We start from the raw sequence: 27,465 nt of genomic DNA on the forward strand, positions 1-27,465 counted from the left end.
GGGATTGCTAACTATAGCAGCTAGACTAGAGCACAGTGTTTGGGATTGCTAACTATAGCAGCTAGACTAGAGTACAGTGTTTGATTGCTAACTATAGCAGCTAGACTAGAGCACAGTGTCTGGAGATTGCCAACTATAGCAGCTAGACTAGAGCACAGTGTTTGGGATTGCTAACTATAGCAGCTAGACTAGAGCACAGTGTTTGGGATTGCTAACTATAGCAGCTAGACTAGAGCACAGTGTTTGATTGCTAACTATAGCAGCTAGACTAGAGCACAGTGTCGCTGAAGAATCTGCTCATGGACCCAACAGGCTTATTATTGCTGAGAGTTATGTAGTAACAATTAAAATGTCCAATTTAAGGATACAATTCATTCATATGTGTAATGGTCTAATTTAATCAGCACTCTGCTGTCATGAATGTCTTTTAATGAGTCAATATTGATGAGGTAAACAATTGAGCAGTAAATCACACAGCATCGTTATATATTTTATCAAGAAAGATAGAAAATAGATACAAAACAGAAAAGAAGATCCACATCAAAATAGCAGAAATCAGTTCACTAAGTTTAGCAATGAGTAATATTCAGGGAACATCTCAGCTTCAGTGTAAATATTGATTACATGGAAAATAATGTATTCATCTATTGTCTAGAAAGTATTTTATTATCATCATTATTTATTTATTAGCAGACACCCTTATCCAAGGAGACTTACAATTGTTACAAAATATCACAATACAAAAAGTAGAGGGGGCAGGGAGGAGAGAGGGAGGGTGGAGAGGGCAGGGTGGAGAGAGGGAAAGTAGAGAGGATGGAGGAGAGAGGGAGAGCAGAGAAGGCAGAGTGGAGAGAGGGAGAGTGGGAAACAGAGGGGATTAGCATATCAGAGGGCATGAAAGAGAAAGATAGAGGAGAGCCATAGAGGAGGCAGAGAGGAGAGCAGAAGGAGAGAAAGAGGGATCTGGAGATGGAGAGGGGGAGGGGAAAGAGAGAGTGAGAGAGGAAGGGAGAGTAGGAAAGGGGATGTAGAGAAATAAAGAGGAGGGCTCAGGGTAAGAGGGTGGAAGAGAGAGGATTTCTTCTCATCAGCCCAGAAGAGTGCAGAGAGAGTGTCACTGAAAGTGAAGAGGAGATTGTCTGAGCTGTTTGAAGAGTTTCCTGGTTCAGACAGCAATGTGTGTTTAATCTGCAGAGCTGACAGGGCCAGGGGACTCGAGCACAAGGTCTGTTTTACTGTAAGTATAAAAGAATGGATAGAGTTTCTCATTGGGATTGAACTCCATGTCAGTGAAAGTGTAGATGTGAGATCTGGTCTCCACATTGTAAAAGGAGAGATGCCCTTCCTCATAATCCAGATACACCCCCAGCTTCTGGGGCTTCAGGCTCTGGGTGATGGGGGTCTCGGGGGCAGTGAGAGCAATGAATGCATCTTTATCTTCATCTCCACTCCTCCACCCCAAAGTCCAGTAACCCTGCTGGGGGGACATGCTGAACTCCCCCTTTCTCCGGGCAGACTCTCTGCTAACTCCAAATCTCCAGAATTCATTCCCCCCCAAGTTCATCTGCCAGTAGTGTCTCCCTGAGGTGAAGCCCTCCCTGCTCAGCACACAGCACCAGTAATCAAATCTCTCTGGATTGTCATGGACAGCCTGCAACCTTCCCACTCTCACTCGTTTCCCCTCCGCAGACAGGATCAGCATTGGGTGTGCTGTATCAGGGTCCAGAGTCAAACTGTCAACTGTGGAGCAGAGAGAAGACATTATTATTATTATTATTATTATTTTTAGTAGTAGTGGTAGTAGTAGTAGTAGTAGTAGTAGTAGTAGTAGTAGTAGTATAATTATTATTAGTAGTAGTAGGAAGGAAAGAGGGTATGAGTGAGGGAGGGTATGAAGGACGGAGGGTATGAAGGTGGGAATGTATGAGTGATGGTATAAAGGAGGGAGGGTATGAAGGAGGGTGGGTATGAGTGAGGGAGGGTATGAAGGAGGGAGGGTATGAAGGAGGGAGGGTATGAGTGATGGTATGAAGGAGGGAGGGTATGAAGGAGGGATGGAGTGAGGGGGAGAGTAGAGGATACAGAGGGGAAGGGAGAAAGGAGAGGGAAGGAGATGAGAGAGGAGAGAGGGAGAGGAGGATATGATGGAAAGAGGAAGAGGAGAGAGAGGGGAGACTGAGGGAGACAGAGAGTAGAGAGGAAGGAAAAGAAAGAGAGGAAGAGAGGTGAGAGGGATGTAGAGGAGCGAGAAGGGAGAGGGGAGAGGGAGGGGATGATGAAGGAAGGAGAGAGGCGAAAGGAGAGGTGGAGATGATGGAGGGAAAGGAGAGAGAGGAGAGGGAGGGGATGTTGAAGAGAGAGAGGGAGAGACTTTTTTTTACTTTTAGTACTCCTTTATTAAATTAATCTTTTACAAAATCACAAAATTCATTTGATTAAAAAAGAAAAATAGAAACAAACAGGCCATTTCTCTGGCTGTGGGGATTAACCTGTCACCTCCCCAGCGCATCAGCACCCACGACCCCGCTTCCCTTTCCCATCAAAAACTAACTAAGAAAAAACTCTTTATTAAAAACAATGAGCACTACCTTTTATTTTAAATAAAAAAAAGTATTCCCTCTACTAACAAAATCCCAATATTTATACCACAAAAACTCTTCAATACCGACTTTTACACATTGAGAAGTAATTCCTCCTCTTCGCTGACCTCACAGAGGGCGTTGTTAATCCCCCACTTCAATTTAAAATTCTCCAAATCCCTGGTCAGTTTGTAGAAAACAAAATCAATTTTTATCCTGCTGACACAAACACCCTCCAGATATTCAACACATCACTCACTCCAGCCCCCCCCAGCTTTATGAGACTTCAGTATGGCCAGTTTCGCTTGACCTACAATAAAATTTGCCAAGCAGCAAGTGGCTCTTCTATTGGCTGAATATCTGAATCCAAAAACAAAAATAAAACAACTGTGAGAACTCAAACCCCAGAGTGCCCAATATGTTCTCCATCAAATCAAACGGGCGTGAGTCTCAGACACTCAGTGAAGGTGTGAAAAACAGTGTCTCTCTCCTCACAGAAGGGGCACTGTTCTGCTATTTGGGGATCAATCTTATTAACAAAGGAGTTGGTGGCTATGATCTTGTGTAGGATCCTCCACTGCCGATCCCCTGAGCTCTTTGGAATAGGAGGTTTATACAAGGACCTCCAAATAGGAGAGATAGAACCGGGGACAGACAGGTGTCCTCTCCAGACAGTATCCGGCAGATCCCTAAGCTGATTAAAAACATACACCTTAAGGCATACTCCATACAGCTGCTTTTTCTCAATAGTACTAAAAGAAAGTTTTTAAAAATTTCTAAACGACAGCAGCTTCCCATCCTGCTCTTCCTCCCCTCACAGACCCAGGAAATCACAGCCAGGTCAGGGAACACGGCCGGCTCCTCTAGCAACTGACGCTTTGTTAAAAAACAATTTATCAAGAGTGCAAATCCCGGAGAAAATTAGTCTCTCAACTCCTTCAGGAGCCTATGAATGACTCGGACTGAGCAGACAACAACCTGTGCAGCTACCTGCTCCCCAGTCCTCCACTGGAAAATACTGAAATCTATCAAATGCACCAGCCTTGTTATTCTAGCCCTTGTAAAGGTGGAGAACAAGCTATTTGATGAAAAAGCCTGACAGGGGAACAGCGGGTTAAAAAATAAGGGTTCTTCCATTAACCAAAAATCACTCAGTGAATCTTCTATCTGTGAGGCTCTGAAAATGCTCCAAGCATTAAACACACTCTCATGAAAGAAGGCAAGTTAAAAGACCACAATCTGCTGCTCTCCAATAAAAGAGGTGTCTGTCAAAACCCATCCTTCCTGCTATATGGAGGATGGAAAAAGCAAAAGATCTCCAGCCCACACTGTCTGGAGAGTAAAGCAGCTTCTGTGCTGCCTGCAGCTGAAACGCCGCCACTCTGCTGACCAGGTTCATCAGCCCCTGCCCTCCTTCATTTATTGGTAGGTATAAAATCACAGGTTTAAGCCAGTGAAAACCACCACAAAAATTTCAATTAAGCATTTCTGATTTGCCTCTAAAAGCTCTTGTAGTGGATTTAAACAGACCAACCTGTGCCAAAGCATTGAGGCCACCAGGTTATTTAAAACCAAGACACACCCCCTGAAAGAGAGCTGGGACAGCAGCCATGCCCACTTCTGCAGCTTCCCCTTCATCTTCTCTATCACTCCCTCCCAGTTTCAATTCATAAAAAACACCTTGTGGCAAAGTGGTGAGTGGATACAGGTGAGTGCAGTGCAGGTACGAATCACACAGACAATTACTAACAGGTGCAAAGGTGTTTATTTATAAATTACAATGTCCAGAGCCTTAAATGCAAACACCTGTAAATAATAATGTTGGAAGTGATTACAGCGGCGTGTATCACTTCGGTTTTTGTAAACTCCCACGGGTTTGACCCGCAACCAAAAAAGTCCAGTTTTATCACCCACACAAAACACAAAGACACAGACACAGTTCCTACGGTGCGTGATTTAAGTGCTTGTGGTGAAAAGACAGTATGTTGTGAAACAGGGAAGTGCTGGTGTCTGGATTTGTTGCTGGCCTGCAGCTGCAGCTCCGGATAGTGTTAGTAGTCTTAAAACGACACCAACAGAACAATGTTACAAGACAGACTAACAAATACAACACTCACGGTTCTCACAATTGCAGGGTTTCCTTTTGGTTCTTTCTCTAATCATTCACAAAGGAACAGATCACGTACTCTACCCCCCTATTTATATCCTTGCTCATGACCCCTAAGTTAACAAGTGCATCCGCTCCTCCAATCCTCATATGCCACAACATTTACCATCTGGGTCATTGAGTTTGGATACCGTAGCTGCGCCCCTTTCCTAAATGACCGACTTCCACCTATCCTACGGAATAAATTGTCATGCCATTTAGTTAAGGGTACTCTGTTCCCGTTACACAGTGCCCTCACTGGTTGAGAGGGAGATCTAACACCAAGCACCATTCGATCTCTGTCACAGCCCCATACTGACTCCCCCTCACCGCTCACGGGGGGGGGGGGGGGGGGGGGGCCCGATATTTAACCCTTTCTTGATCTTTTTTTTTTAGTCACTATTATAAACGGTTCTTCTCCATTTTCTATCTCTGCTTCATTGACAGATACTACTCCCGCTGGCTCTGCCACCGGCAGCGCCTGATTGTCAGTGTCTGCCCTGGCAAGTCTTTTTTTCTGCGGCACTGGTTCCGGCTTCTTCAGCCCCGACTCCTCCTCCTCCTCCTGTGCCCTTTGAACAATCTCGGCTCCACCATCCTTGTCCACACTGTTAGCAGGTTCTTTTCTGTTACAAGCCAGTTTTAAGTGACCATATCCCCACAATGGAAACATCTAATTAATTCTGAACTAATATAAATAACATAGTCCTTGCTTTCTACCTTGATCTTTACTAAAAGATCCAAAACTTCTTCCTGTCTTTTAATTAGCAGAAACGTTTGTCTCCTAAAAGACATGAAGTGTTTAAAATCAGGGTTTTTACACCCCAGCGGGACCATTTTTATCAGGGCCATAATTTTACCGTAACTGCACAACTCTCTCTCTAATACTTCATTCTTAATAAATGGAGGTACATTAAATATCATCATCTTTTTGGAAGGGGTAGATAAAGGTAAAACAGACACAAATGATTCTCTCACCCAGAGCCCACTCTGTACAATTTTGTTAACCATTTGTTTTTAGCTGATAAAGACCACTATGGCCTTGTTCATTTGTGAGGCTGACTTAATATTTTCAGCCCCAATCTCTTTACCCACAGCAAGCAGACACTCTTCAACAGACACTGCATCATCAGGAATGCATTTAAACCCATGTCTGCAGGTCATAGACCCAAATCCCTCTACTTGTGACCGCATATATAAGCCACTAGCTGACAAAAAGTCATCTCACAGACAAAAACCCCAAACACTTGTATATGTTTTAAACTCATTTATTCAGAAAAAAATAACAAACCCTAAAAGTCCTCCAGAGCTCACATCACCTCTGTACTCACCACCACTCAAGCTCCTCCCACTACCCACAAACCTCAGAGAGAGAGAGAGAGAGAGAGAGAGAGAGAGAGAGAGAGAGAGAGAGAGAGAGAGAGAGAGAGAGAGAGAGAGAGAGAGAGAGAGAGACGCAAAACCCTGATGGACGCTCTTCCCTGGCCGGATAGTGAACAAGCTCTGGAGCCCAAACACAGAGAGAGCCCAGCAGCTACTGAACCAAACCAGCCTGAGGAGCCCCCTGACACATCGCCATGCATACTGGCACCAATGACCGGGGCCAGCATGGAGACGTGGCCAAAGCAGTGAGGAAGGTGACAGAGAGAGCAATGCAGGAGTTAAGACTCCAGAGTTGTCATTTCCACAGAGCAGACACCCCACCCCACACACACACATCACCAGTAATATCAACGCTGAGATCGTCTGGGGCTGTGCTCTGATGCCCAGCGTCCACCTGGCACACCCCCCCACACTGAGCCGCTGGCAGCTGTACCACAGAGTGTACCTCAACCAGGAAGGCATCCAGGACTTTGATAAATCCCTCAAGGATACAGAGGGAGGGAGAGAGAGGAGAGAGGGACAGGAGAATAAGATGAGAGGGAGGCAGTGGAGAGTGAGGGAAGAGGGAGGAAGAAGAGGGTATGATGGAAGAAGGGAGGGAATGAGGGAAAAGGAGAGAGGGACAGGAGAGTGAGGCGAGAGGGAAGCAGTGGAGAGGTGAGGGAAGAGGGAGGGAGAGGAGGGTATGATGGAGGGAGGGAGGGGAGAGGATAGAGGGAGAGTATGAGGGAGGGAGAGAAGATACAGAGGGAGAGGAGAGGTGATGGAAGGAGAGATAAAGGGAGATGAAAGAGTGGAGAAAGAGAGGGAGTATGATGGAGGGGGGAAGAGGTGAGAGGAGAGATAGATGAGAGGGAGGTAAAGGTTAGAGAGGGGAGAGAGGGAAAGGAGGGTATGATGGAGGGTGGGAGAGGAAACAGGGGAGAGGGAGGGAGAGGAGAGAGTGTATGATGGAGGGAGGGAAGGTATGAGGGAGGGAGAGGAGTATATGATGGAGAGAAGGAGGGAGGGGAGAGAGGAGGGAAGGAGAGGAGAAAGGGAGGGTATGAGGGTGGGAGAGGAAGGGCAGATGCACATAAACATAATTAGAGCGTCAGATTTCTGTTTTTTCACTTTTCACACCCCTCATAGTGAGCATTTGACACACCCCTCATAGTGAGCATTCCACTCACCCCTTCCAACACTGAGCCTCACCCCTCATAGTGAGCATTCCACACACCCCTCCCAACACTGAGCCACACCCCTCATAGTGAGCATTCCAGACACCCCTCCCAACACTGACCACACCCCTCATAGTGAGCATTTGACACACCCCTCATAGTGAGCATTCCACTCACCCCTTCCAACACTGAGCCTCACCCCTCATAGTGAGCATTCCACACACCCCTCCCAACACTGACCACACCCCTCATAGTTAGCATTCCACACACCCCTCCCAACACTGATCCACACCCCTCATAGTGAGCATTCCACACACCCCCTCATAGTGAGCATTCCACTCACCCCTCCCAACACTGAACCACACCCCTCATAGTGAGCATTCCACACACCCCTCCCAACACTGAGACACACCCCTCATAGTAAGCATTCCACACACCCCTCCCAACACTGAGCCACACCCCTCATAGTGAGCATTCCACACACCCCCTCATAGTGAGCATTCCACACACCCCTCCCAACACTGAACCACACCCTCATAGTGAGCATCCCACTCACCCCTCCCAACACTGAACCACACCCCTCATAGTGAGCATTCCACACACCCCTCCCAACACTGAGACACACCCCTCATAGTAAGCATTCCACACACCCCTCCCAACACTGAGCCACACCCCTCATAGTAAGCATTCCATACACCCCTCATAGTGAGCATTCCACACACCCCTCCCAACACTGCAGACAGTCAAAATGGAGGACTGCTCATAACCACCCCCAAATGTGTTTGTTGATTCAGGTATTGGCTGGTCCACTAGTTCATGTGTTTGATTCAGATATTGGCTGATCCACTAGTTCATGTGTTTGATTGAGATATTGACTGGTCCACTAGTTCATGTGTTTGATTCAGATATTGACTGATCCACTGGTTCATGTGTTTGATTCAGATATTAACTGGTCCACTAGTTCATGTGTTTGATTCAGATATTGACTGATCCACTGGTTCATGTGTTTGATTCAGATATTAACTGGTCCACTAGTTCATGTATTTGATTCAGATGTTGATGCCCCATCATGGCGACTGTAATCGATGGTCAGTGTCAGTCAGGCTCAATCCACAAACATGTGATACTCACTGGATATGTGGAGTTTGGATTCCCAGTCTGGTTTTGGTATTTTACTTCTAACCAGACAGGAGAACACGTTGGACTGCTGTTTGATTTTGATGTAGCTGCTGACACTGCGGAGCCCCTGACTGTCCCTCTGCACTGTTGTGTTGGACAGTGATGTCACATCGTTTCCATCCCTATCTCTCCAGATCACTTCAGGTTCAGGGCTCCACCCCTCTGATCTGCACACCAGCCGGGTCTTCTCTCCTTGTGTAGAGTCCATAGAGATTGAGGGCTGGGTCCCCAGAGCTGTCAGAGAATAGAGACAGTGAGACACACACAGAGATACACACCAGACAGGTCTGCTCTCCTTGTGTAGCGTCTATAGAGATTGAGGGCTGGGTCCCCAGAGCTGTCAGGGAATACAGTGAGACACACAGACTGTCAGGGAATAGAGGCAGTGAGACACACAGATAGACTGTCAGGGAATAGAGGCAGTGAGACACACAGATAGACTGTCAGGGAATCGAGACAGTGAGACACACACAGATAGACACACCAGCCAGTGTGTCTATCTGCTCTCTTTATTATAGACTGAACTGAACTGCTGTGTCAGTGCTGACATATCCAGTCATGTGAGGATCCCAGCTCCCCTGTATTATATTATGAGTTACTGTGTCAGTGCTGACATATCCAGTCCTGTGAGGATCCCAGCTCCCCTGTATTATATTATGAGTTACTGTGTCAGTGCTGACATATCCAGTCCTGTGAGGATCCCAGCTCCCCTGTATTATATTATGAGTTACTGTGTCAGTGCTGACATATCCAGTCCTGTGAGGATCCCAGCTCCTCTGTATTATATTATGAGTCACTGTGTCAGTGCTGACATATCCAGTCCTGTGAGGATCCCAGCTCCCCTGTATTATATTATGAGTTACTGTGTCAGTGCTGACATATCCAGTCCTGCGAGGATCCCAGCTCCCCTGTATTATATTATGAGTTACTGTGTCAGTGCTGACATATCCAGTCCTGTGAGGATCCCATCTCCCCTGTATTATATTATGAGTTACTGTGTCAGTGCTGACATATCCAGTCCTGTGAGGATCCCAGCTCCCCTGTATTATATTATGAGTTACTGTGTCAGTGCTGACATATCCAGTCCTGTGAGGATCCCAGCTCCCCTGTATTATATTATGAGTTACTGTGTCAGTGCTGACATATCCAGTCCTGTGAGGATCCCAGCTCCTCTGTATTATATTATGAGTCACTGTGTCAGTGCTGACATATCCAGTCCTGTGAGGATCCCAGCTCCCCTGTATTATATTATGAGTTACTGTGTCAGTGCTGACATATCCAGTCCTGTGAGGATCCCAGCTCCCCTGTATTATATTATGCCCTGTGAAGGGGCTCTAGGGGAGGCGGTCGTATGTACTGTATGCACGTCACACTTCACAGATTGCTTTATATATCCAGAGAACTGCTCAATCGACTGTTGTGAAACTTGGTATTAACATTATTAAGTAAAGGTTGTTGAGAATATCAGATTGTGAGGGTGTGGGGGGGGGGGAGTCTGTCTTTCTGTTCAGCATTCTGTCTGCATGTCACACCGACATGTTTGTAACTTGGTAATTCATATTCTATACTGTTCTGTACATACTGTTGTATATGTCATGCTCATCAACTTGTTCAGCATACTGAAAGTCTAGATTATTTAATTTACAGTCGTGGGTAGTTTTGTAATGGAGACAAGAGCTGGTAATACATTAGTTAGTGGGTTCAACTTGTGTATCAAACATTACTGACCTGCGACTATCACTTCAGTCTGTCCTTCTTCATACTGACTTCCATCATCAGCTAAGCAGGTATAGACGCCTCTATCAGAGGGCCGGATGTATCTCAGTCTCAGAGAGAGATCGCCTCTCTGCAGTGCTTCAGGAAGGAGAGCAGTGCGGCCCCAGTAGTCACTGTCCTGTCTGCTGAGCTGATCCCTTTGGTTCAGATATAAATGGACAGGCGTGTCGAATCTCTCCCTGAACCACCTCACTTCCATGTCCACAGCACTGAGTCTGGGTGAAATGTGACAGGGCAGGATGACATCATCACCAGCCTCAGCAATGACAGGATGATCAGAGCCAACGACACGCCATCCACCTGAGAAAGACAAGACAAGGTAAGGCAATTGCAAACAAGTTGTTTCACAATACAACACCCTTACATTAGAAATAGGTGACAGTTATAAACTATATTGACTTGCCTCAATAAGGCCTCATACAGACAACTGTGCTCAAGATAAGCTGTGGACTGGGTGTTTTACGCATTGGAAAAGTATGACTTACGTATGATATTTAAATTCAATGTGGAAGAATACGCAGAGCAATACAGGACTTGTAGTCCAAAATGTCCTGAAATATCCTTTTCTCTTTTCTTATATATATATATATATATATATATATATATATATATATATATATATATATATATATATAACAACAAGTGTTCTGGCTTTTCTGTTCCGTACCACATCATGGATCGTTATTGCTGTGTTACCTGTTTGACAATGTTGGCAATAATCCTTACACTATCAGTGCACTAGAGAGGCCATTTTGAAAAGAGCTTTGAAACAGACATTAAAGTTATAAGTGTAAAAAGTGGGGACATGTAACGTTTATTTTTTTCGTAATCCCGCTACTCGGGGTTAAATTTTGCCGGTACTCACCAGTACTCTGTACCGGAACTTATTTTGTTGCCGGTACTGGGTACCGGCAATTATTTAATCTGCTTTTCACAGTCCACTAGTGCAATGTTTCTCAAATGCGCTTTCACTCAGCACAGTTCATGCTGCTTGCATTCTGTTTCCTCACACTGCTTCTGTTTCTGTTAGCTGCTACTGGCCACCATTAACGTCAGTATAATCACTGCACGTTGATTGACCGAACTTTCATTCTGATCAGAATTCATTGTGGCATGTGTTACAAACCTCTGCTCATTTCGCTTTGTGTCAGTGCTCATTCGTTGATCAACAAGAGAAGATCTTAGTAGTGTAATGTGAAAACAGCAGTGTGGAGTAATTATCATTACTATGAAGTAATAATTATTTTCTTTAGTGCGATGGAGAAACTATTTGAATATTTGAATGACCATTGCTGCACATGAATTTAAAGGCAAAAATTCACATCAGTGTTTGCCATAAATTACATAGTTGATAAATATTAGAACTAATTATTATAACGCGTTTTGTCTTGCACCTATTTACCACATTGCCAGAATTTGCGCGAAATTTTCTAAAATGGCAAGTGATGTGTGGGACAGTAAAGATTAACATTAAAAAAACAGGCTCAACAAAGTGCTGCTTCAGATATGGTTAGAGAGTCAAAATCAGGGTACAGTGTGAGATGTGCTTCATGCTTTTCAAATACCGGCCCAACTTGCAAGGTACATGCTAAGCATAGTGATCAGCGTTCCCTTTCAATTCGAAGACGACTAGCTGAAATTTCTTTTTCTGTCTCCTCACTTGCAGCAGCCTGCTCGCTTGTATTGCAGGCTGCCTTTTTGTTTACTCTCTGTCGCATGTGAGTGACTGCCTGTGCATTATTATAAGAAGTGTGTGTGTGTGTTTCCTCTCTAAAAACTATACTCTTGGAAGAATACAGTTCCTCCACAGGGCTAGGCCTTGCCGCATCCCCGCTGTCGAGTGATTCCACCAGCCGCCATCTGGCAGCTGGATTGGGCCTTGCTTGTCTGGGTCATGCTGTGGATTAGCTGCAGCGTGGTTGTTAACAACAACAGCCAACCAGCCGTGTATTCCTCCACTGGGCTGGTGTGCACAGCGCCCAATGCACACGGTGCTAGTGCCTCAGTGCGTATATTGCCCTTGACTTTCTGGTATCACAGCGCCCAATGCACACGGTGCTAGTGCCTCAGTGCGTATATTGCCCTTGGCTTTCTGGTATGCACAGCACCCAATGCACACGGTGCTAGTGCCTCAGTGCGTATATTGCCCTTGGCTTTCTGGTGTGCACAGCGCCCAATGCACACGGTGCTAGTGCCTCAGTGCGTATATTGCCCTTGGCTTTCTGGTGTGCACAGCGCCCAATGCACACGGTGCTAGTGCCTCAGTGCGTATATTGCCCTTGGCTTTCTGGTGTGCACAGCGCCCAATGCACACGGTGCTAGTGCCTCAGTGCGTATATTGCCCTTGGCTTTCTGGTGTGCACAGCGCCCAATGCACACGGTGCTAGTGCCTCAGTGCGTATATTGCCCTTGGCTTTCTGGTGTGCACAGCGCCCAATGCACACGGTGCTAGTGCCTCAGTGCGTATATTGCCCTTGGCTTTCTGGTGTGCACAGCGCCCAATGCACACGGTGCTAGTGCCTCAGTGCGTATATTGCCCTTGGCTTTCTGGTGTGCACAGCGCCCAATGCACATGGTGCTAGTGCCTCAGTGCGTATATTGCCCTTGGCTTTCTGGTATCACAGTGCTCTGTTCAACCAGTGCAAGCGGTGCTCCATGCACATTGTGCACAAAACACTGCAATCGGTGTTGAACACTCCACCGTGATGACGAGCAAGGCCAGGTTGCACGCTTGCACGTCCTCCAGGGCAAAAATCCTTCAGGAAGACAGGCATACCCTGTGTGTGCAAAGCTTGAGCATCCAGCACGCCACCTTGGCCCTTGAGAGTGAGGTGGCCTGTAGCATCTGCGTGGCTTTTCAGCCCCAGAGCTAGAGAACCGGATGGGGCGAGTTCTGCGTCCCCTGCGGCCGGACCATCGGCGGCTCACGGAGCCTCAGAGCCCCTCCTCCATGGACTGTCCCTGGACCCCCTGCTGGACATTCCCCACACGCAGGCCTTCCATAGCCGCTCCCCATCTCTGCAAGCAAGAAGGGTGAAGCACTCGAAGCAGACAAGGGACATCATGGACCTTAAAGCTTAGATGGTCCACGTCCTAGAGCTCCTGTCCAGACAGGTACCTGCGGCCCTGGCTGCAGTTCCAGCTCCGCTGCTGCCCCAAGTACTGTACCCTCTCCCCCCCCCCCCCCCCAGGGGAGATCAGGGTGAACGGTAAGAGGCGTCCCAGCTGGCACAGGAGGACACACTCTCTATAGCGGCCTCCTGGGGCGAGGCCTCCTTCTCCTCTTGGATGGAGGTAGGAGGAGAGCCCGAGCTCTCTGCCAAGGTGGAACCTGGCTCCGAGGTGGCGTCGGAAGCCAGTGTGCCATTGCTATGAAGCCTAACGTCGGCACTGATAGGACACGCTGCAACTTTTTTGCAAGTCCCCTGGACACCAGCGGCAAAACCCCGTTGGTCCGTGTTTCGGACACAAGCGATGGCTTCTCGCCCATAAACTTTCCCAGCCTTCCCGGACTCCTGGGATTATCTGGCCTCAGCCCCAAGCATGCTGAAGCAAGGCACGCAGCTTGCCTCCTTGGAAGGTGCGGAGAAACTGGGCCTGGTGGGTTTTCCCCCCAATAGACTCCACCATTGTAGCCTTAGTCAAGGCTCCGCCTAGTCAAGACCCTGTGTACCCGAACCCGCAATGTAGGGTTACAGAGACACACCTCAAGAGGGTGTATGCAGCGGAGGCACATGTAACCCGCCTAGCAAACACGGCGTGTATGCAGACGGCCTATAGGAACGGTGTGCTGTATGAAACCCCGCTCCCGGAGCCGGTGGCCACAGAATTGTGCCTCCTGTTGAGCATGCTGCTCCAGATCTCCGGTCTTCAAGCCCTTGGCCGGAGCCTGGCTAGTCTGGTTGTGGCTCTCAGACAGCTGTGGCTGTCGTAAGTAAGGGTTCCCCGACACAGATAAGGCTGCGCTGCTAGACGCGCCCATATCCCCGGGACATACTTTTGGGCCAGTCGTAAAGGAGATCCTGCAGCGATCCCACCGAGAGTGCGAGGCATCTCGGCAGGTGGCCGCGTTACTCCCTACCAGAGCTCCTGCATGGGGTAGATCGAACTGCTGGCAAACCCCTCTGACTCGGACTGTCACCAGGACAGTTCCGGTTCCCACGGCTCCACTGGGTGACCTGAGGCACCGCCTACAGGGCACAGCAGCGGAGAGCAACCGGGCCCATCCGGCAGGCAGAGGAAACGCAGGACGTGGCCAGCTCACACTCCAGCATCCCAGGAGGCGATTCCAGGGCCACCGCCCCAAACTGCATTGCCACAACTTCAGCAGCCCCAGCAGGCCCCCTGAAGGCTTGCGGCCTCGGACCCCCTTTTCGGCACACCAGCTGCATTTCTGGCATGCTTGCACCTCGGACACCTGGGTGCTCGCCACCGTGCACAACAGTTACGCACTTCAGTTCCGCTTGGGACCTCCTCCATTTCGAGGAATCACAAATACTTTCATGACAGACCCTCTCCTCGACGATTGGTTGATCTGTTCCGTTGCGTGAGGGATCAGTGGCCCACACAACAGTTGTGACAGAGCATATGGCATGACTGGGCCTCACCATCAACGATGCACAGTCAACGTACACCTCTTTGTCTGTTAGGGGATACGGACCCTAGGACAGCCCCTCTCTAAGCAGCGTCTGTCACATTGGATTGCAGTCACAGTCTCGACTGCGTATGATAGTGCTGGCTTGCCCCCGCCTGGGAGGGTAGACGCACACTCCTCTAGAGGGTTGGCTACATCTTGGCCCCTCTTCAGATATCGCTGTCTGATATCTGTACTGAGGCTAGCTGGGCTACGCCGCATACTTTCTCCAGGTTCTACCGTCTTAATGTGGTAGATCCTGCCCTGCCTTCTATTAAAATGCAAATATATAAATAGGCTACATAAGAACATAAGAACAACATTTTCTTTTCTGAATGCCCCTTTATCTAATCTCCATTTGTGACCCCTGGTCCTTGTTTCTTTTTTCAGGTCAAAAAAGTCCCTTGGGTCGACATTGTCTATACCTATTAGGATTTTGAATGCTTGAGTCAGATCACCGTCTTTTTTGTTCAAGGCTGAATAGATTCAATTCTTTTAGCCTGTCTGCATATGACATGCCTTTTAAACCCGGGATAATTCTGGTTGCTCTTCTTTGCACTCTTTCTAGAGCAGCAATATCCTTTTTGTAACGAGGTGACCAGAACTGAACACAATATTCTACATGAGGTCTTACTAATGCATTGTAGAGTTTTAATAGTACTTCCCATGATTTAAATTCAACTCTTCTCACAATATAGCCGAGCATCTTGCATCACCAGGATATTGTTACCATATAGGTAATTTTCCATTTTGGATATCATATACTTTCCATAAGTTTCCATATAATAGAAGTCAGGCTTATTGGTTTGTAGTTACCTGGTTCGGTTTTGTCTCCCTTTTTGTGGATCGGTATTACGTTTGCAATTTTCCAGTCTGTTGGTACAACCCCTGTGTCAAGAGACTGTTGCATGATCTTGGTTAGCGGTTTGTAAATAACTTCTTTCATTTCTTTGAGTACTATTGGGAGGATCTCATCCGGCCCAGGGGATTTGTTTATTTTAAGAGCTCCTAGTCCCTTTAACACTTCTGCCTCTGTTATGCTAAAGTTATTTAAAACTGGATAGGATCAGGTCGACATGTGGGGCATGTTGTCCGTGTCCTCCTTTGTAAAAACCTGTGAAAAGAAATCATTTAATATATTTGCTATTTTTTTTTTCTTTGTCTATGATTTTGCCATTTGTGTCTCTTAGACATTTAACCTCCTCTTTGAATGTTCTCTTGCTGTTATAATATTGGAAAAACATTTTGGAATTGCTTCTAGTCCCCTTAGCAATATTGATTTCTATCTCTCTCTTGGCCTTTCTAACTTCCTTTTTGACTTGTGTTTGCAGTTCCAAGTACTCTTTCTGAGTACTTTGTTTTTGGTCCCTTTTAAACGCTCTGTAAAGTTCCTTTTTTCGCTGAATATTTTTTTAATTGATCTATTAAACCATTTTGGCCATTTCGTTTTAGATTTAGATTTGTGGTTAATAGTGTGCAGGTGCAGGTGATTAAAAAACAGACAATTGTAATCCAGGTGCAAAGGTTTGTTTTTATTTATTTTGTCCAGTGCCTGACTGCAAAACAAACAGTAAATAATAATGCTGGTAAGTAATACCAGCATTATAGTACTCAAAGAAATTAAATAAGTTATTTACAAACCACTAACCAAGATCATGCAACAGTCTCTTGACACAGGGGTTGTACCGACAGACTGGAAAATGGCAAACGTAACACCGATCCACAAAAAGGGAGACAAAAACTGAACCAGGTAACTACAGACCAATAAGCCTGACTTCTATTATATGTAAACTTATGGAAACTATAATAAGATCCAAAATGGAAAATTACCTATATGGGAACAATATCCTGGGAGACAGTCAGCATGGTTTTAGGAAAGGGAGATCATGTCTAACTAACCTACTTGATTTTTTTGAGGATACAACATCGACAATTGATAATTGCAGAGCATACAACATGGTTTCTGGAAATCTAATCTGGCCCAGGTGATTTGTTTATTTTAAGAGCGCCTAGTCTCTTTAACACTTCTGCCTCTGTTATGCTAAAGTTATTTAAAATTGGATAGGAACATCTGTGGCATGTTGTCCGTGTCCTCCTTTGTAAAAACCTGTGAAAAGTAATCACTTAATATATTTGCTATTTTTCTCTTCATCTATGATTTTGCTATTTGTGTCTCTTAGACATTTAACTTCCTCTTTGAATGTTCTCTTGCTGTTATAATATTGAAAATACATTTTGGAATTGGTTTTAGCCCCCTTAGCAATATTGATTTCTATCTCTCTCTTGGCCTTTCTAACTTCCTTTTTGACTTGTGTTTGCAGTTCCAAGTACTCTTTCTGTGTACTTTGTTTTTGTTCCTTTTTAAACGCTCTTTAAAGCGCCTTTTATCGCTGAATATTTTTTAAATTGATCTATTAAACCATTTTGGCCATTTTGTTTTAGATTTAGATTTGTCTACTTTTGGGATGTAATTGTTTTGCGCCTCTAGTACTACATTTTTGAAAAAGATTCATGCCTTTTCTGTGGATGTTTTCTCTATTTTACTCCAATCTACTTCTGTTAGTCTCTGTTTCATACCTTCATAGTTTGCTTTTCTAAAATTGTAAACCTTAGCTTTAGTCCTTACTTTTGGGGTTTTAAAATTCACTTCAAATGAGACCATGTTGTGGTCTGAGTTTGCCAATGGCTCTCTGACCTCTGTTTTAGTTATTCTGTCTTCATTATTTGAAAAGACTAAATGAAGGCATGCCTCCCCTCTAGTCGGTGCCTTGACAAATTGCGTTAGGAAGCAGTCATTGTCATTTCCAATTTCGTCTGTTGTGCTCTCCACTGGGTTTTCCCATTTTATATGGAGGAAGTTGAAATCCCCCATTAGTATGGCTTCTCCTTTACTAAACACATTTCTAATGTCATTATATAACAGATTAATTTGCTTGGCGTCTGAATTTGGCAGTCTATAACATGCTCCTATTATTATGCCTTTTGAATTTTTGTCCATTATTCTGACCCATATTGATTCTGCGTTGTTTTCTTTGTCCTGATTTAACACCTGGGCTTCAAGACTATTTCTTATGTATAGTGCTACCCCTCCACCTCTTCTGTCCTGCCTGTCTTTCCTATACAGTGTGTACCCACTAATATTGTATTCATCTCCATCACTCTCAGACAACCAAGTTTCTGTAACACCTATCACATCGTAGTTACTTATTATTATTATTTATTTCTTAGCAGACACCTTTATCCAGGGCAACTTACTTGTTACAAGATATCACATGATTCAGATACCACATTATTTCTTTTTTACATACAATTACCCATTTATACAGTTGGGTTATTACTGGAGCAATCCATTTAAAATACCTTACTCAAGGGTACAACAGCAGTGTCCCCCACCTGGGATTGAACCCACGACCCTCCGGTCAAGAGTCCAGAGCCCTAACCACTACTCCACACTACTTGTTAGTGCAGTAGCTTCAAGTTCTAACATTTTGTTTCTGAGACTTCTAGCATTAAGATAAATACATTTAATGGCTGTCTTACCTGAGTTATGCTATGTTATATGTTTCATAGCTACATAGCTGACAGCGGCACACACCACCCAATAGGATTTAGAACTGCCTCGCGCTAGTCGATCCTTTTCACGCAGTATGTGTAAAATGAATAATTTTAATCAAATGAACTACACCTCCCATAATTACCAGCTAACTGAGATGGATCCGGTTCTGGTAGGAAGTTGTTGCTTCACCAGAGACGGAGATCTCTGACTTCTCATGCTTGAAAAATACATTTGATTCAATAGTGCAAAATAGGGAACAAAATGCGTTCCGTATCGATTTGAAACTGAACGCAACATTTTATTTACCAATACGGGACGATCCCATATTATACGGAACGGGTGGCATCCTTAGCTAAACATACCAAGTTTAAAGAGAACACCTATTGTTTTGAGAACTAGAACGGTTAAATCATCTAGAACTGGAACGATGTATAAAGCTCCATATACGTTAAGACGAATGCAGGAACCACGTTTTGAATCAAGTGCTAGCAGTAATGCTGGCATTGATATTGAATTACCTGATACTAGAACGCAAGCTGCTACTGTTGTTGCTGGTGATGTTAAGGTATTGCAGCAGTCAGCTGTTGATGTTGTTTCTGCAAATACACCGTCCCAAACAGAGCAGTTGCCCACAACAGGCTTAATTAGTAGTGATGTGCAAGTTTTGTTGAATGCTTGGTTGTAAAAAAGAACTGCAGGAGGATTTTGCTAAGCGGATAACCAAGACTGATAGTAGAATGGAACAGATTACTACTGAGTTGCTTTTGACTAAACAGACTTTTAAAGTTTCGCAAGCAAAAATGTTTCAGTCTGTTCAGCAACGTGTGGAAACACAGGAGGGGAAATAGAAGAAACATTAACATGTTTAAAAGTGAAAATTGCCGCTGAAACTAAAGGCCATTTGCAATTTTTTAAAACTGAAATTCACCCTCAGAGTTGATGGGACTAAAACAGGATGTTAAGGAAAGCAATTGGAGAAATGCAAGGGATTAGCAGACAATAAATCCTATATATTGCATGTGCGTGATGAAGTTCAAAAGGAAATGCTGATAAAGAAAAGGACAATGATGTTTCTATGCAAAAGTTTTGTATTAAAGAAGAGAAATTGTCAGCTGAAGTAAATGATCTTAAAGAACAATTTGAGACTGTTTTTAATATTAAAAGCCAGACTGTTCCAGACTTGAAATCTGCCGCTGGGCTTGAATCAGACCCTCAAGTGAAGCTACCTGATGCAGTAGTAAAGTCAAAACAACCACCAATTAAATGGTCTTTTCCTATGTTTGGTAGAGCACAGGATGAGCAGGATCAATACAAAGTAAAATGTAAAGATTTTCTTGCATTGCAGCCGTTGACTGATGTTGAGATTGTAGCTACATTTGAGAAATGTTCTATATGGTACTGCACGAGATTGGTGGGAGATTGCTCAGTATCAGATAAAAAATGTGGTGGATTTTGAAAAACAGTTTCTGGGAGCATTTCTTTCAGAGGATTAGGTTGATGAGTTAGCAGAGAGAGTGCGTACAAGGAAGCAAAACCCTAATGAACCAATAAGGGACTTTGTGTTTTCGTATCAAGCTCTGTGTAAGAGGTGGAAACCTTCAATAGCTGAGTGGGAAATAGTGAAATTAATTATGAAGAAAGCTAATCAATTTTTGACCAGTCAGCTACACAGACGTATCAGAAGTGTAGTTGAAATTGTACATTTGGGAAGCCAGATGGAAGCTGATCATAAAGCCCAGCTGCAGTACAGGAAAACAAATGCACATGAAAGAACACGGGTCAGTACAGAACAGAAAAAAAGAAAGTAGTTCAAATCTTTCTAAATCTGGTGCTGCTGACTTGTATATTCAGTGGTGGTGCTGTTGTGGAAAACATCGACCCTATGAGTGTCCAGAATGGGTTCACAAGTTTCAGGACAAACAATCAGAGACTGAACAAAATAAAAGGAAAGATAGTGGGAATGTTTCTGGAAAAACTAGTGAATGGTGAGACGTGGATAATGCCCACAGTCATAATACCCAAATTAACTTTTGCTGTTGTGCTGGGTTTAGACTTTCTAGCTGTGACAGAATACAGGTGGATGTGGAAAAGCAAATGTATTCTGTAGAGAGTGCTGGATGGAGTCAAGAGCTCCCCTTCCAGCCAGGTAATGGTACTGTGGGGTCGTGGGTAAGGTGAGTCCACAATCTGAGCCGGAGGTACAACCTTTCTCTAACCCTCTGTCTCTATGCGTGCCTCCTTCATGTTTACAGGACAGTGAATGTTCCAGCTATGACGAAGCAGAGCTGAGTGTCATAGGAGAGAGTGACTTGCAAGACATAATTGTACCTGTTGAACACAGAGAGCAATTAGCAGATGTTCTTAAATTGTGCTTGTACTAATGCTCCAGGGCGCACCTTATTAGTAAAACAAGAAATTAATACAGGTATGGAAAAACCTGCAAGATCAAGGCCTTAATGAGCATCGCCTGACAAGCAGGCTTACATCAAAGAGAACATACAGGAGATGCTATCAGATGGTATCGTTGGACCTTCAAGTCACCTTGGTCCATACAGGCTGTTCCAAAAAAGAGTGGAACTAACCGCTTCTGTGTTGAGTACAGGCAGTTCAATTTAAAAACGGTCACAGATGCTTCCCCCAATTCCAACTGCTGCTGAATTGCTAGAATCTTTGCAAGGAGCAACATTATTCACTACGCTAGACTTAAATTCAGGATACTGGCAAATTGAAATGGATCAAGATTGTAAATAAAAAACTGCTTTTTAATCTAAACAAGGACGGTACCAATTTAGAGTTATGCCCTTTGGGTTTAAAAATGCCCCATCAAGATTCCAAAGATTGATGGAAACAGCTTTGGCAGAGATAAAAGGAAAAAATTGCTATTTACATTGATGACATGATTATTTTTTCTGAAAGTGTTTAAGAACATTTGCTTGATATCTCATCTGTCTAAAAAAAATTACAAACAGCTGGTCGTACCTTTAACTTTAAGTGCAGTTATTGCCAGACCCAGACTAGGTATTGAGGACATATAATATCAAGCCCAGGCCTTGGTGTGGATCCTGAGACCACAGTGGTTGAAGATCTGGAGAACCGTACTCGAAACCGTTCTAATGAATCCAGCTCAGAGCATTCACACTGAAGTACCGTTTCATGTTTAGTTGGGCTGAATGCGTACACACACTATTAGAATAGTCTGGTTACAGTTCCTAGCAGCGCAATGAACATTGGAAATGAATACGATATACGATAGTATCCCACCATGCATTGTATTTTAAAATGCATTATGCCCCATATTAGCAGAGGTCTATATTGCTAAAAAGAAATAAAACCAGTATTTTGGAAAAAGTAAATCCCAACACACACAAGCAGGGCTTGACGTTTTCGGGTTTTATTTTTAATCCAGTGACGTCCCTTTAAACAAACTGAGCTGATTCTGTTTCATAATTCAACTGGGGGGGGGGGCTATTACAAAATAATCTTTGCCTAATTGTGGTCCCTATAATTTTATTTAAAAAAAGAGCTGACAAATTACGTGAATTGTTCATCCCCGGTCCTACTTTTAACTCGCATATCATTTTAGCAGTCGCCTAATTTAACGTTGTGCTTTTGTTATTTTCCCCACTAATATAACAGAGATGCCTGGACATCATTTTTATATTTAAAATATAAATACCCAGTGCAGAGTATACATTGATAGCAAGTCCTTCAGGCACCTGAGTATTTAGCCAAATGTACCACAAAGCATTTTGGGATATTGGAGGATACACAAAAAATGTAGTTGGATATTACAGAGTTCACACTTCTGACAAACCACATTACCTGATGCGATCTAATTAGAAGTGGACTCGAGACTGCCCCCTGAGGTGGTCTGGAGTCTGGTTTCATGAGTACCATATTAAACACTGTGTAGTGTGCACCGCTTACCGTATTTAGCACTTTTAAGCCTGTTTGAAGGCAACTAATGAGGTTTAAAGGCATAGTATGGTCAGGGACATAGTCATTTACAAAAATGGGGGCTATACCAGCTCTCACTACACCGGCCTAAAAAAAAAAACTTTTGTCCATTTAGTCACATGCAAAATAGGGTCCACAGTGTATAAATTGGAGATTAAATTGATCCAAAACCTTATCTGCAGTGCTGCAGACAACTATATACAGAGCCAGTACATCCCTGCAAATGAAATACTGCATCTCAGTGCATCTGTCCTGTTCAACTATCTTCATGTTAGAAATAGCAGGTTGTCTCTTTATCAGTTTCATTTCTACAGTCCCTCCCACCTGTCTGTGTAGAAACATGGTAGCAAACTCAAGACAATGAGACGGGTCCTCCCCAGGAATCTCATCTTTAGAACACAAGCTCTGTTAGTTGTTGCTGTGTGACAATAACAAGCCAGACCCCATGTAGACTCCTCTCATGATTGCACTGTGAAGTACTGCACACCCACGGCGAGACTCCTGTATTCATATTCATCACAGGGCCAGACCGCTGCTCCACTGAGATAAATGTGTCAGACTGGCTCTGGAGCTGCCAGATAAGATGGTATAACACACAACGCCCACTGTAGTAATGGAGCAGTGTTAGGACACAGACTATACTGTACACTATCCCTCTTCAATACACAGCAGAACTGCAGAATCACACTATACTGCACACTACCACTTCAATACACAGCAGAACTGCAGAATCACACTATACTGTACACTACCCCTTCAATACACAGCAGAACTGCAGAATCACACTATACTGTACACTACCCCTTCAATACACAGCAGAACTGCAGAATCACACTATACTGTACACTACCCCTTCAATACACAGCAGAACTGCAGAATCACACTATACTGTACACTACCCCTTCAATACACAGCAGAACTGCAGAATCACACTATACTGTACACTATCCCTCTTCAATACACAGCAGAACTGCAGAATCACACTATACTGTACACTATCCCTCTTCAATACACAGCAGAACTGCAGAATCACACTATACTGTACACTATCCCTCTTCAATACACAGCAGAACTGCAGAATCACACTATACTGTACACTATCCCCTTTCAATACACAGCAGAACTGCAGAATCACACTATACTGTACACTATCCCTCTTCAATACACAGCAGAACTGCAGAATCACACTATACTGTACACTATCCCCTTTCAATACACAGCAGAACTGCAGAATCACACTATACTGTACACTATCCCTTCAATACACAGCAGAACTGCAGAATCACACTATACTGCACACTACCCCTTCAATACACAGCAGACCTGCAGAATCGCACTATACTGTACACTACCCCTTCAATACACAGCAGAACTGCAGAATCACACTATACTGCACACTACCCCTTCAATACACAGCAGACCTGCAGAATTGCACTATACTGTGCACTATCCCTTCAATACACAGCAGAACTGCAGAATCACACTATACTGCACACTACCCCTTCAATACACAGCAGACCTGCAGAATCGCACTATACTGTGCACTATCCCTTCAATACACAGCAGAACTGCAGAATCACAATATACTGTACACTACCCCTTCAATACACAGCAGAACTGCAGAATCGCAGTGCTTCAGAGGCAAAGGTTACATTACTATTCTCCAGTCTAACCCCCTGTTGTTGTAAAATTGAACTTTAAGGTGGATCTCTTTGTTCAGTGGGTCTCTGATTCTCTAATCATGCCCGATACAAATACACTCCTGCATGTAATGAGACAGTACTGACACAGGCTGTACACTACCATGCTTCAATGAGACAGTACTGACACAGGCTGAACACTACCCTGCTTCAATGAGACAGTACTGACACAGGCTGAACACTCCCTGCTTCAATGAGACAGTACTGACACAGGCTGAACACTATCCTGCTTCAATGAGACAGTACTGACACAGGCTGAACACAACCCTGCTTCAAACAATGAGACAGTATGGAAAATGTTTATTTAATTTTCTGCATGAGAATATGTAATTAAGTTCATTAGTGATGTGCAGGTGGGGACAGTAGTTATCTGGCCTCCATGTTGGAATAATAGATGCATGCTTGACCCTCCAATATGTTTAATGAGCGATACTGAATTAATGAGTGATACTGAATTTACACATTCCATCAATGTGGGAATATCATCAAGAAACTCAGACTGGAAAGCCAAAATAAAACAGTGCATTACCCCCCAGGTATCTCATTCATAGGGGTCAAGATGGCAAAACACAACTGAATCCTGGACCCTTTGCTACTAAAATTGATGAATATGTCAAAACCACTATGAATTTCAACGAGACTAGAAAGGATTGCAAAAAGTCCCTGTGAGTGACACATGGTTGAGTCTAGGTTCCTATAAGAGGAAAGGAACGAGGGGAGGGACTGCTGTGAAACCAGCGATTTATACCAGAGGTGCAAATTAAATTCTGGAGCCATTACACATGTTTACACACACACACACATATAATATATTTTAATTCCTTAGCAACCATAGATGATGATAGTTTCTCATTGGGTCTGCACTACTCAGATCACAACCCCCCCAACTACTCATATCACAACACACCTCTGCTCCAATTAGGAGTTTAAATAGATTCCAAAATATGAGAAATTGTCTCCAAACACAGCAGTGTCTCAGATGAAACCACACCCTCGTCCAACACCCAGGTCCTTTCCTCTTAAGGAAACAAGCCTCGAACATCTGTGCCAGAACAATCAACTCCCCTCTGCACACACAAAACACTGTCCCTCTGTAGAACAATCAGCTCCCCTCTGCACACACAAAACACTGTCCCTCTGTAGAACAATCAGCTCCCCTCTGCACACACAAAACACTGTCCCTCTGTAGAACAATCAGCTCCCCTCTACACACACAAAACACTGTCCCTCTGTAGAACAATCAGCTCCCCTCTGCACACACAAAACACTGTCCCTCTGTAGAACAATCAGCCCCCCTCTGCACACACAAAACACTGTCCCTCTGTAGAACAATCAGCTCCCCTCTGCACACACAAAACACTGTCCCTCTGTAGAACAATCAGCTCCCCTCTGCACACACAAAACACTGTCCCTCTGTAGAACAATCAGCTCCCCTCTGCACACACAAAACACTGTCCCTCTGTAGAACAATCAGCTCCCCTTTTTTGCTTAAATTAAATAATTTATAACAGCCCTGCAAGAGCTGAACTGAAAGTGGGAAGAAGTGGAACAGCAGCCAGCCTGGACACCTGCATGCACAATACCAGACAGCAGCCAGCCTGGACACCTGCATGCACAATACCTGACAGCCAGCCTGGACACCTGCGTGCACAATACCTGACAGCAGCCAGCCTGGACACCTGCTTGCACAATACCTGACAGCCAGCCTGGACACCTGCATGCACAATACCTGACAGCCAGCCTGGACGCCTGCGTGCACAATACCTGACAGCAGCCAGTCTGGACACCTGTGTGCACAATACCTGACAGCCAGCCTGGACACCTGCATGCACAATACCTGACAGCAGCCAGCCTGGACACCTGCATGCACAATACCTGACAGCCAGCCTGGACACCTGCATGCACAATACCTGACAGCAGCCAGCCTGGACACCTGCATGCACAATACCTGACAGCCAGCCTGGACACCTGCATGCACAATACTGACAGCCAGCCTGGACACCTGCATGCACAATACATGACAGCAGCCAGCCTGGACACCTGCATGCACAATACCTGACAGCCAGCCTGGACACCTGCATGCACAATACATGACAGCAGCCAGCCTGGACACCTGCATGCACAATACCTGACAGCCAGCCTGGACACCTGCATGCACAATACCTGACAGCAGCCTCCCCACCGCAGCTCCAAGAGCAAAGCCAGATGCTGGGAAATGACTCCAGACTTGCATAGATGGGGCACTGCAGGCCTATTTCAAATAGTTGAGAGCTATAAGCTAGAAGGGGGGCTGGTGCTACCCCTGTGAGATCTAGAAGCTCAACATTATACATTGATGCATGTCAGTACTTCTGTCCTATTGAAAGATCTTCATGTTAGAAATAGCAGGTTGTCTCTTCATCAGTTTAATTTCTACAGTCCCTCTCACCTCTCTGTGTAGAAACAGCTGGTAGCAAACTCAAGACAATGAGACAGGTCCCCCCCAGGAGTCTCATCTTCATAACAAAAGCTCTATTTGTTGTAGCTGTGTGACACAAACAAGCCAGACCCCACGTAGACTCCTCATGATTGCACTGTGAAGTACTGCACACCCACGGCGAGACTCCTGTATTCATATTCATCACAGGGTCAGACCGCTGCTCCACTGAGATAAATGTGTCAGACTGGCTCTGGAGCTGCCAGATAAGATGGTATAACACACAACGCCCACTGCAGTAATGGAGCAGTGTTAGGACACAGACTATACTGTACACTATCCCTTCAATACACAGCAGAACTACAGAATCACACTATACTGTACACTACCCCTTCAATACACAGCAGAACTACAGAATCACACTATACTGTACACTACCCCTTCAATACACAGCAGAACTGCAGAATCACACTATACTGTACACTAACCCTTCAACACACAGCAGAACTGCAGAATCACACTATACTGTACACTACCCCTTCAATACACAGCAGAACTGCAGAATCACACTATACTGTACACTACCCCTTCAATACACAGCAGAACTGCAGAATCACACTATACTGTACACTACCCCTTCAATACACAGCAGAACTGCAGAATCACACTATACTGTACACTACCCCGTCAATACAGCAGAACTGCAGAATCACACTATACTGTACACTACCCCTTCAATACACAGCAGAACTGCAGAATCACACTATACTGTACACTACCCCTTCAATACACAGCAGAACTGTAGAATCCCAGTGCTTCCAGAGGCAAATTTCACGTTACTGTTCTGTCCAGTACAGCTACACTCCTACAGATAATGAAACAGTACTGACACAGGTTGAACACTACCCTGCTTCAAGTAATGAGACAGTATGGAAACTGTTTATTTAATTTTCTGCATGAGAATTAGGCTACACTATTGT

The 27,465-nt window shown here is 44.7% G+C and overlaps 1 protein-coding gene across 1 annotated transcript; it reads right to left on the bottom strand.

Annotated features, from left to right (window-relative positions):
• Positions 1-412: 412 nt before the first annotated feature.
• On the bottom strand, positions 413-26,632 carry LOC117968867 (butyrophilin subfamily 1 member A1-like). Its single transcript, XM_059015419.1, has 4 exons — positions 26,498-26,632; positions 10,176-10,523; positions 8,400-8,681; positions 413-1,740 (listed from the first exon to the last, which is right to left on the bottom strand). Exons 1-4 carry the CDS (start codon positions 26,568-26,570, stop codon positions 1,184-1,186), a joined length of 1,260 nt encoding a protein of 419 aa, XP_058871402.1. The 5' UTR covers positions 26,571-26,632; the 3' UTR covers positions 413-1,183.
• Positions 26,633-27,465: the final 833 nt, after the last annotated feature.

Source organism: Acipenser ruthenus, chromosome 50 (assembly GCF_902713425.1).
Source record: "Acipenser ruthenus chromosome 50, fAciRut3.2 maternal haplotype, whole genome shotgun sequence".
NCBI classification, from domain to species: domain Eukaryota; kingdom Metazoa; phylum Chordata; class Actinopteri; order Acipenseriformes; family Acipenseridae; genus Acipenser; species Acipenser ruthenus.